General features: G+C 34.8%; 1 protein-coding gene across 1 annotated transcript; it reads left to right on the top strand.

Moving 5' to 3' along the window:
* Window positions 1-873: 873 nt before the first annotated feature.
* LOC128550452 (prolyl 4-hydroxylase subunit alpha-3-like) lies at window positions 874-10,570 on the top strand. The gene is made up of 10 exons (XM_053529537.1): window positions 874-1,197; window positions 1,770-1,821; window positions 2,531-2,676; window positions 3,771-3,947; window positions 4,353-4,405; window positions 5,050-5,197; window positions 6,133-6,174; window positions 7,041-7,112; window positions 9,672-9,747; window positions 10,266-10,570. Exons 1-10 carry the CDS (start codon window positions 874-876, stop codon window positions 10,343-10,345), a joined length of 1,170 nt encoding a protein of 389 aa, XP_053385512.1. The 3' UTR covers window positions 10,346-10,570.
* Window positions 10,571-12,477: the final 1,907 nt, after the last annotated feature.

Below are 12,477 nucleotides of genomic sequence, written 5' to 3'. Positions count from 1 at the left end.
TCTGGAACCTACGATTGGATCTGATTTGTCATGGAATCCAAGATTTATTGTTCTTGAAGATATTTTGGAAGTTTGTATCAAATAAAACCATAAATGAAGTCTCTATATGGCTGCAAAAGCCAAAATAGCCAATTTTGGACCTTTAAGGGGCCATAACTCTGGAACCCATGATGGAATCTGGCCAGTTCAAGAAAGGAAGCAAGATCTTGTGGTGATACAAGTTGTGTGCAAGTTTGGTAAAAATCAAATCATAAATGAAGCTGCTATTGTTCAGACAAGGTCAAAATAGCCAATTTTTGCCCTTTCAGGGGCCATAACTCTGGAACCCATTAAGGGATCTGGCCGGTTCAAGAAAGGAAGCGAGATCTAATGGTGACACAAGTTTTGTGCAAGTTTGGTTAAATTCAAATCATAAATGAAGCCGCTATTGTGCAGACAAGGTCAAAATACCTAATTTTGGACCTTTCAGGGGCCATAACTCTGGAACCCATAAAGGGATCTGGCCAGTTCAAGAAAGAAAGGAACCACGATCTTATGGTGATACAAGTTGTGTGCCAGTTTGGTAAAAATCAAATCATAAATAAAGCTGCTATTGTACAGACAAGGACAAAATAGCTAAGTTCGGCCCTTTCAGGGGCCATAACTCTGGAACCCATAAAGGGATCTGAAAATCAAACTGTGAAATCACAATTCAAGATGGAACAAGAGCTTAATTAAATTTCGCCGGGTTACTATAGCCTAATGTTAAATCTTTGTTATAAAAAGCGTATATTTTTTTTGTTAAATTAACATTTATCTTTGCTATGAAGTATAAATAGCATGTTTACTTTGATGATGATATATGTTTTTATATTTGTTTTATATTAATTAGTGATGCGATCAAAGGTTGAGAACATCGCGGACAATATACCGTCTGGAAGCAACTTGAAGCATGTCATTACAGGGGTACTCCGATTACAAGCTATATATAATGTTTCTGTGGGTGACGTCATGTCCGGTTCGTTCTCGGAATTCCCAGCTCTATCTAGTTTGTCATTGGACGACGCATTTGAATTTGCACGTGTCGCCTACGAAACGGAGCAATACTATCTCTCCGTTGTTTGGCTAAAAGAAGTCATCTCACTGTACGACCAACAAAGTAGTGCAAAGTTTAAATTGAGTAATGCCATGAATCTTCTGTCGTCTGCTTATCTAAAGGTAAATCCTAGCTATTTATAATATTGTGTGTGACGTCATGTCCGGTTCGTTTTCGGATTTCCCAGCTCTTTCTACTTTGTCACTGGATGACGCCTAAAATAAATAAATGATTACTGATATGGATATTACTTTCTAATGTAAGGCTAAATGAACTATAAATAGTATCGTCGTCCACAGTCTTAGGCATGTGACTATATCTTGTTGGTTTATTCATGCAGCACGTAGTAAAATAGTGCAAATAATAACACATGTCTCAATAATTCAAATCTTAAAGAAAAAAAATTGCTTCATGTGTGGTCGATAATTTAGGTTCTAGTCAAACCTGAGCTTCGAGTCAGTGACGGGCTGACAATAGACAGAACCACCTGCTGCATGATTACTCAATGACCTGATTCATCACAAGATTCTAATTCAATTACAAAGCGGGCTATTAAACCCTTTGGTGATAAAGGACAAGTCTTTAAAATCATCGCAATTTTCTGCTCTTAAAATCAGGTCTTTGCTTTTAAAGAAATAATGTCATTTTATTGAACCATAAAACATGTTAAATGAAAATAACTACTATTTTTCAGTTACAAAGACCAACAGATGCCTTAGCGACATTAGACGAATTACTTAAGACAGGTAGGACAACTCTGGAATTATCTTTATTTAAGATATCAAATTGGAAATCCTATGATATTCCCATATAGTCTGAAAGAGGTATTTGAAATTATGCAAATCCCAACTAGGTTTATAAACACAGTCATTAATCAATTTTTTATTGCAAGTTATAAGAATTAGGTGTTCAATGCTTCCAGAGGATCCCCTTAAAGCTGTAAAATGTCACCCGGTACTTTGATTCAGTGTTGTTATATTTTCTGGTCCTTTGGTAGCACATAGTTTATTTAATGTTTACCGTTTATACAGTTTCTTTAAAGCCTTTGCTACTAATAAGGAGCACGGGTCATTGTTCACCTGCATCGAACAAACCTACTATACTGTAATTTTTACATAGTTGTGTTCCATGCGTCCGAAGGATCTGCTAACAGCTTTTATTACTATCTACATTAAAGGTTACAAAATGACATGAAAATAGTAAATTTTGCTTAAAGTTAAATGATATTTAATAACATTGTTTATGTCCGTATCTTTTTAAAAATCTACCCGCAGCGGGAATATTGCCCAATTATAGGACTTCAAAAAACTTAAGTTAGATCCTGATAACTGCAAAACTTATTTAAACGCTAAAGTAAAATCTCAATAATGTGGTAGGAACACTTTCTGACCTATGTTAGGCCCCAATAATGTGATGTCAACACAGAATAACGTAAACACATTCACACTATTTTAGATCCCAACAATATGGTCGCAGTGAGAAACAGTAAATATATCATACAGAAGATTGATAGCGGTATGGCTGACGCTGACGTCAATCAGCAGGAACTCAAGAGCAAGAAAGATAAATTGCTACAAAAGTATTGTAAAACAGACGCAAGAGTAAGTTACCTTCACTAAGGAATGATCCAGTAATGTTGCAATATTATCATTTTTCTAGATTATACTTTTCATGTATGTAGTATTGGATTGATATGATGTTTTGATTCATATTTGTCCAGAGTACGAATCCTTAGTTTGAATCTAACATGATTTTATAAACAAAAGCTGTGGTGGCCTAACTGATAAGGCACATGCCCCGCAGTCGGGCTGTCAAAGGTTCAAGCCCTGTCAGAAGTGGGTCTTGTTACGAAGAAAGACCGATTAGTGAGCCGCAACAACTTGTTGAATAATGCTTACAAATTGCTTGCCTGCCTGGCGCCTGGCATTGATAATGGGAATCGGGAAGTAATGCTGTTCAATGTATGTAGGTGTCTCGTGAGCCGACATGACTGGCCCTTTCAACAGTGGGGACACAATAATAAATAAACACTTTACTATATTTTTTTACTCTTATTTAAAACTTAAAGGTGATACTAGTAAATCTTGAATATGCATCATTTCCATTTACAAAATCATAGAACTTAAACCTATTTGAGTTTACTTTATTTCTATAAATAGAAAATAAAATAAAATAAAAAAATATTAAAACATAAAAGTCAGTAAGGTGTTTTTACGTCAAAACCTTTACCGGAAACGGGAAAGGCTTATTTTTGTTATATACATGTAGCAGAGGTTAATTCAGTAACAGAGATTTATCCACGAAGCATCTATGCTAGTAAAGAGAATAAGAAATACGAATGCTTGCAAGAAAAATGAGCCGTGCCATGAGAAAACCAACATAGTGGCTTTGCGACCAGCATGGATCCAGACCAGCCTGCGCATCCACGCAGTCTGGTCAGGATCCATGCTGTTCGCTAACAGTTTCTCTAATTCCAATAGGCTTTGAAAGCGAACAGCATGGATCCTGACCAGACTGCGCGGATGCGCAGGCTGGTCTGGATCCACGCTGGTCGCAAACCCACTATGTTGGTTTTCTCATGGCACGGCTCAAATATACAATGCATTATAGAAATACAAATGAAGCTGAATATTACTTGTACGGTTTCCAAAAATGTAATTGCACTATTATAATTGTCTTTTGTCTTTCTAAACAGCCGAGAAAGCCGAAACCTTATCAGTTCTCTACGTACACAAGCACAAGACAAATGGGGTATTTCGACAGACCGAGCATTGAAACAGAGGTGCTAAACAGAAAACCATTAATTGTGTTGTACAAAAATATAACAACCAAAAGTCAACAAAAGGCGGTGGCATACTTGGGATATGAGCAGGTATGTTTATCAGAACAGAAAAAAAAATGATTACACAATTAATTAATTGCAGTTACGATATAGGGTTGGTTATAACATCTTTAAGCAAGCAAACGACGTTGGCATACTAATAGTTTTTTCTTCATTTTACTGCTTCAAAAGTGGACACTTTTACTTTGACATTTCGGCCAAGTTTTCAATAGATTAAACATCAGTTTACTTAAATATCTGTTTTTAGCTAAATAATGTTAACACTGCCACACATATGATTTTATGCTTTCTCACACTTTTCACATATATTTTCTTAGTATGTTGAATATAAAAAAATGTTTCAACATCTTTTTAACGTTTTCATCTGAATGTTAAAAAATAGATGGTAATATTTTGTTTTCCAATCGAGGGCTAACACACAAATCTGTTTTTCAGATGAAGGCTATTATGTACAAGAACCGTTACACACACCCGGGAGGAATTGATGGGTATCAGATGTTTTATTTTTACCCTAACATTGCTAAAATTTCTATAATGAACTTGTCCATCGTTTGGAAAGTTCCATTAACTGTTAAAAGGGGTGATAACGAAAAGATAGTGACTGAATGGCGAACAGTGAAGATCATTATCAGACTGCACGAATGTGTACGCTGATAATGATCTACAATAGTCGAAAAGGCAGAACGAATCGTGTCTATCATACTAATGGTTAAGGTTCCTCAGCTAATGCAACATCGATAATGCAACATCGATCTATTAGAATAATATTACAATAGTAATTTCTAAGCTGTATGACGAAGAAAGTTTGCACATTTTTACGCCCGACTTCATGGCTAAATTTTGTGACTTAAATTATGTATTTCGATATTGTTTCACGTAATTGTGTAACGTACGTAACGTTTAAAGTGATAAAACGATACCGGGACGCTGGGTTGTGTTTGCACCTTTGACACGTAAACACTACATTTCAATGAAGGCGGTTAATCCCCGCGCTTTGTGATAAATTTGATTCAAAGTTGCCAAATAAATTAAAGCTTACAATACATAATATGTTGAAGATATGATAGCATATATATTCGTAAATGCAGACTGCACGTTGAAGATATGGTAGCATATATATTATTAAATACAGACTGCACGTGGAAGACAACACAAATTGGCAGTGGATACCCAATCTACAATCAACATTGTATGAAATTGATATAACTGAAAGAAATCCCATAGAATCAAGACTAATGGTACGAAATATTGGCCTGCATGGCATGGAAAATAAACCATTGGTATGTACATTACATAGAAAGAGTACCCTTGGTATGTAAACAGCATGGAAGTTGTAACATTGATAAGTAAATAGCATGGAAATAGTATTCTTGGAAAGTAAATTGTATGGAAATGGTATCCTTGTTAAATAAATTGCATGGAAATTATACCCTTGGTAAGTAAATTACATGGGAATGGTATCCTTGGAAAGTAAATTGCATGGATTGTACCATTGGTATGTAAATTGTACGAAATTTTTAGCCTTGGTAAGTAAATTGACATTACTTACTTACTTGATCCTCTTCGCCCGTTGTGGGGCATAGGGCCTTCGTTACAGCTTTCCATCTGTCCATGTCTTGGGAATACTTTTTTTTTAAACGTTGGTTTCTGTAGCGGTTGTTTGTTTTGCGTGCTTGCTTCACGCACAACCTCTAGTTTATCAGCCGGGCTTTGGACCGTACATGGAATAGAACACAACTGGTAAATACATTGTATGTTAATGACACCATTGACTGGTCAATGGTATGAAGAACAATACCTTAGGTAAGTACATGGGTCTTGAAATTTGAGAGGTGCACAGCAGGAAAAATATACCCTTGGTAAATACAAGATATTGGTTATCCCATCGAATGCCCATGACATAGAAAATACACCCTTGGTTAGTACATGGGAAGAAAGCACACCAATAGAATAGGTTCACGGCAGTGAAAATAGCCATGGGTTAGTGCATAGCATCATTAAGGGAAATGTGTTTTTACTATCGTTATATTATTATCATACAAAATAATAAATGTAAATGTTTTTGTTTAATAATTTGTTACATATTGCAAATTGCATATTGCATCGTGTATGGTGTCATTTTGATTTTAAAATATGGTGTATAAATGATATTTGGAACCTTATAGTGAATATTGTTGTATCAATTATTCTGTTTCCCTTTATCTTTGATTCTCAGGGTGATTCTGAACGAACGAGACTTGGAACGTTTTTAGTATTTGTAAGTACTAACATTTATTGAGTTTCGGGTTGTAAAGAGGACGTCGGGAATTTATTTGTTTTTCAAATTGAAATTAATTTCACCTTAAACTGACATGGCAAAAGACATATTGCTAGTTGTTACATACACATTTATGAAGTCTATGAAGTTTCTTTGGAACCTGAAACGTCATTTTCCGTATTGACGTTTAAGTTTTCATTTCGGGTGTCTGACGCCAATTTCATGTATGTCGTCGCGTTTTAAAACTCCTTAACAACGATGTTTTCATTTATAATGAAGCTCAAGAACAAATTTATATCATTTTCAAAAATATATATATTATAAGTATAGATGCACGTGTTATAAAAAGATTATCAGAATTGCATCGAGAAATATGCACTCGTTCTTTCGCGGAATAATATTCTGCTCTTTAAATTGCGCAGTCTTTCCTCTGCCTAACTCTTGCGTTTTTTCACGATACAAGTTCATTGCTAATGTTTATGTTTTGCCTAATTTACACAAGTGAATTTTGAAAAGTTGATTTAATTGGTATAATATAAGATATAAGATGCGAAAGAATAACCAGATATTACCTTCGGAGATATTTACACGTGGAACTGTCATAAGGGTAAAAATTTAACACAGTTACTAAATGTATATATAGTCACACTATGAGTCTGTACTGCAATTCAACATGTCAGATTATTCACAGGCGACATCTACCACCTGACGTTTAATTTTGAAAGCAGCACTACATATTGAATCAACTTTTATATTTTACCAAATGAAATTAAATTTGATGAGGATTTTATACATTTAAAGTTTAAATCGTAAAACATTTCTGTAAAATATACGTGTATAATACCTTTATTCTTTATGTTTTGTAGCTAACGGAACCAAAGTACGGTGGTGGCGATGTTGTGTTTCCATTTGTTAACATCAAAGTTAAACCAGAAAAGGTTAATATATGTTATTATATATTTTTACATGACTCCTCATATAAAATGCCGGATATTTATTTCTTCTGTTGACTGGTCTATCGTTCAGTACTAAATTTTGCTAGGCTAAAGTCAAAATGTAAGAAACAAATATGAAATTTATTTTGATATAATGTGATAAAACATATATCGAAGGATTTGTCTGTGTTCTTCGAACTTGGGCTAATAAATTTGACTATTGGCAGGAAAGCAATGTAATGAGTGTATATTTTTAACCTTTCATAACGATTATATTACACCAAAGTATGAAAGGCAAATTGACAAATGTTAAATACGAACTGCTTAATGCTAGGTGCAAACTACATAATGTATAAAATGAAAAATACTAAATGCTTTATGACATAATTATACCTAGTGCTATGTGAAATAATTAACGTAAACTCCATTGAGCTTTTGAGATATCTTAATATAAAACAGCTAAAACCAATCATACCTTACCTTCAGCAATTTCAATTTACTGGTACTCATTTATAGCTTGGTAAAATGAGGCAATAAAATGCCTTACAACAGAACCGCTGAAGCACGGCGAGTGATCGGGATCCAAATCCGGGCCTTTAACTCTGTACGGCCTTGTTCACTTCGACCAATGTTAAATGCCAAATGATTCGCTTGAAGATTGAAGAATCAGTATCAGATGTCTTAAACTAATTAAATAACTTTTAGATTGTTGAAAATATATAAACAAGCCTTTCATGAAGCAATAGCTTGTTCGGTCAAGCGAACATTTGCACGATACTGTAAAGAAACGAGGTTTAAAGACCTAACACAGACCTTATGTTTTCTTTTTGAATTGTTGGATTTAATGTCGCACCGACACATGATAGGCCATGTGGCGACTTTTCAGCTTTAATGATGGAGGAAGACCCCAGGTGCCCCTCCGTGCATTATTTCATCACGAGCGGGCACCTGGGTAGAACCACCGACCTTCCGTAAGCCAGCTGGATGGCTTCCTCACAAGAAGAATTCAACGCCCCGAGTGAGGCTCGAACCCACATCGATGAGGGGCAAGTGATTTGAAGTCATCGACCTTAGCCACTCGGCCACGTAGGCCCCATCCTTATGTTTTCTTTTGTATTTCTTTTGTTATTCCATTGTCATAGTAGTAGTAATTTTACTTTTAAATTTTTGATTAACATGAATGTCTTGGCATATAATAGACCAAACAATATGCTAAATGTCAAAACAGTTTACTGAATTAAGGTAGTTTGCGCAGTAGTTTAAGTATATTTTCTTAGTTAAGTTTAGACGACACTTTGTTCTTATAGTTTAAGTTATTTTTCCACGTTTTCTAAAAGTGACAGGGTTTGGAAGTGGAGGGGATGGGGAGATGTAGATCACTATGTTGTGGTGGGTCTTTAAAAGAAACAAATCTAATGTTACGAAGGATTACGGCTATTCAGTAATGCCATCAACGTCTGAAACGTGTTTTGCCTCTTAATTCCTATAATCAGTTGCATTGTAGAAAACAGTTAATGACATTTTTTGTTGGGCCTTTTGCAAGAAAAAATTGACATTTACATTAACTTTAAGCTCTTTACAATTATGATTTTGGCAGAATTGTTTTGCATTTAGAAATTTTGCATTAGTATGGCACACAGGATTTTAACAATCATTTATTTATTTCTCAACGACAGGCACCATTAGAAGCTGAAAACAGGAGATGTATTTTTGCCATTAAGTACCATTTTATAGAATATGTAATTAGAAATAAAGTTACGTTACATGATTTAAAAAAAAAACGATAGAGTAGATGAACTGATTAGATCCATTTCTTAAACTTATTTGTGGTTTTAGATTATTTAGTATTAGCTGTGAATACAGAATATGCTTCCATTTTTAGCTCGACTATTCATAGAATAGTAGAGCTATTGGACTCGCCCATGCGTTGGCGTCCGCGTCGGCGTCCGCGTCGGCGTCTGCCTTCGGCGTCCGCGTCCCGATTTGGTTAAGTTTTTGTATGTAAGCTGGTATCTCAGCAACCACTTGTGGGAATGGATTGAAACTTCACACACTTATTCACTGTGATAAACTGACTTACATTGCACAGGTTCCATAACTCTATTTTGCTTTTTTACAAAATTATGCCCCTTTTTCGACTTAGAATTTTTTGGTTACACTAATGGGAAAGGATTGAAACTTCACACACTTGTTCACTGTCATGATATGACATGCAGTGCAAAGGGTCAATAACTCAACTTTGCATTTTACAAAATTATGCCCCTTTTTAAACTTAGGAGTTTTGGGTTAAATTCTTATATGTAAGCTGGTATCTCAGTACCCACTAATGGGAATGGATTGAAACTTCACACACTTGTCCACTGTCATGAGCTGATAAGCACTATGCAGGTTCCATAACCCTATTTTGCTTTTTTTAAATTATGCCCCTTTTTCGACTTTCGTATTCATTCAGTCGACAAGGCTGTTGAATAGTCGAGCGTTGCTGTCCTCCGACAGCTCTTGTTCTTGAAAGAAATAAACTCTGATAAAAGACTTTTTTTCATGTATCAATATCTATCCTAGGGTTCAGTGTTGTTTTACGAAAGAAAAGTACATAAACAAGCCACTATATGTCCAGTTATTGCCGATACTGAGTGGGGTAAGTGAGTGTTTACTTTATGTATACCTTAAAACCTTGCTTATCTTAACAGATTCTTGTTGCTTTATTGCAATTTTGATGCTTCAGTCAGTAGTAATTCATTTCAAAATAAAATATACTTATGTTCTTAATAGAAACATGCGTAGCCCGATCTCCTCTTCGCCCACTAGGAAGAGCACATATCGAACGGATCGCTGGGGACATGAGCTCCCAAGTGAGTGCGAGCGTTATCCAGCATGATGTGATAAACGACATGGTATCTGAGATGGTTCGTCCTCCATCTCTGATTCATATAAGGCGGTCATCGGTTAATTGCGTAAAACAGGTAAATACTGGTCAAGAATCCAGGAATACGGTTAGAAAATTGCCCAAGGGCACACTTAATAATTGAAATACTATTGGAAAATGACCCTCTCCTCAGAACATGCGAAAAAGCGAAAATAAGTCTTGTGCTGAATATATCATTTTATATCGCATTGTTACTATTCATGGTTCGAGAGTATAATTTTATCTTTCAGTTGGAATATATGGGCTTTATGACCAGCTTTACAGTGATATATGTTACAAGGACATTCTACGTAGGCCTTCAATGAAGTAAAAAGCAGGGGTTTTCGCTATAATCATTTAAAGCAACAACCGTGTCATCAGTTGAAGACAGACACTTACTAACTACATTTTACATTGAAATTTATATGTTAGCTTTTTATTTTTACGCTTGAATATTATAAACGATTCTCTGTCGATATATAGTCACAACGTCTGTATAAATTATATTGATATGTAACAATATTAAAAGGTTATACAATAAAGAAGGAAAAATTAATGCAGGTATGTTTTAGTTTCCATTTTCATGTTTTCTGAATTACTCATTGAACTATACGTCTGTATTACATTCTGTTGTTATGTTCTAATGCTTGCATAACAAGATTGCGTGTATTCATTTTGAAAAAAAAACAACAGCAATTACTTTTAGATAAATATATACGAGAGAGATTTGTTACATTACATATTCACCTATTCCTTTTCAGAGTAGTAACAGTGCGCGTGTCGTAAAATAATGAAAAACACTATTTTCTTCCTGAAAGGAGCAAAACTGTGACACGACATGAGTTTAAGCAATCTATTCTATTCTCTCTATTTAAATATGCTATGTAAAGTAAAAAGTACAAATCTGTGTTTTATATGTCAGCAATTATATACAGTAACCCTGTTTACGAATTCCCATTTTGCCTGTATTTATCACTTTTAAAGACAAGAATTGTCTCGCGTTTACATTACACATAGTAGAATCTAACAGACCATATACACGTAACAATACCTTTAGGGCGCCATAATTTAATTAGCTTGATGCCAAATCAGGGGCCGAGTGAATAAAGTAGGTGTTAACAACAACGTAGAGACCGTACCATAGCTCTTTGCATACTTTGATTTTTCAAACTAAAGTGATTTTTACAAGTGCACCGGTTACGATAAAAATGTAAACAACGGACTCTGAAATGAATGAATGACAGTCGATCTTAGTCATAATACTGATTGTCAGTGAATGCTAATGACTCCATGTGTTGCAGAAAGGTATTTAGTTTGTAACTGTAATTTCCCATCAATTGAAATCCTCTCAAAACTGGTAAAATAATTACTTATATTTGGACAAAACTCACCGTCTTTGCCGTTCGACATCTGCAAAAAGGGCAAATATAAAAGATACAGTGTAAGTAATATTTCACTGGTACTACCAATTAGTAAGTTCATACTCTGAACAACACGTCAGAGAAATTTGGGCAGATTTGACCGATTATGACGTTGGCAGCATTAGATTATATTTTTTCTTTATACAAAAATTGCCGTTAGGTAACAAAACGAATACGCCGATAACCCGAAGTTCACCGATTATTGTTCCACTTCACGCAATGTAATCCAGCAATTAAACTGCATAGCTATTAGCTACTGCTGTTATAGGGAAGTGGTAGAGTGTCTGCCTTAGGTGTGAGAGGTCCTGGGTCCGAGTCCCAGTTAGAGCTTAACTATTTAGATTCTGCTGAAGCATAGTTTTGCTGTTAATAGACTGTTCCAGATGTTCTAAATTTTTAGCACACAGTATCATGGATCATTATTTAGCAATCCCGATCAAAGTTGAATGTTAAATCAAATGCACCCAATTAGAAAATATTGACTATATTATGTCCCTTTGATGGTTCAATAAGAGTTACATTTCCTTGATCACAAAATTTTCGTTAACATGAAAATATTAAATGCTCATAACTCCACACTTCTGGTTAAAATATTGTCTATATTTCTGTTTTTGAGTAATATATGGACATTTGTCTTCATTTCAAAGCTTTTTAACTTCAAACCTATGATTTGAAAAACTTAGGTACTATCTCTAAACAACGGCATAGTATCTGAACGCCGGCTCAACGAAGTTTGTTTTGCATTTTGAATGTAAGTAGAGAGATTAGCAAGACTTACTACATGCAAAGACGTACTGCTTCTAAACATACGTAGTACGTGTGTTTCGTATATAAAATTTACAAAACGATTTCCTTGTCAAATATATACACCATACACACGCTTTTTTATGTAAAACTTTAAACCAACCAGTCTCTAAAAAGAAGTCGAAATCAATCCGAGTATTCATATATTTTACGTTTGTGGAAATTCTTTGTCATATAATTGTACATTATGAATAACCAGCAGAAAATAAATACCTATTAAATTCACCCATCTCTTTTA

This window comes from Mercenaria mercenaria, chromosome 18 (genome assembly GCF_021730395.1).
Source record: "Mercenaria mercenaria strain notata chromosome 18, MADL_Memer_1, whole genome shotgun sequence".
Taxonomy (NCBI): domain Eukaryota; kingdom Metazoa; phylum Mollusca; class Bivalvia; order Venerida; family Veneridae; genus Mercenaria; species Mercenaria mercenaria.
Note: the sequence above shows the minus strand (reverse complement) of the source record. Positions and strands in the feature narration are given on the sequence as shown.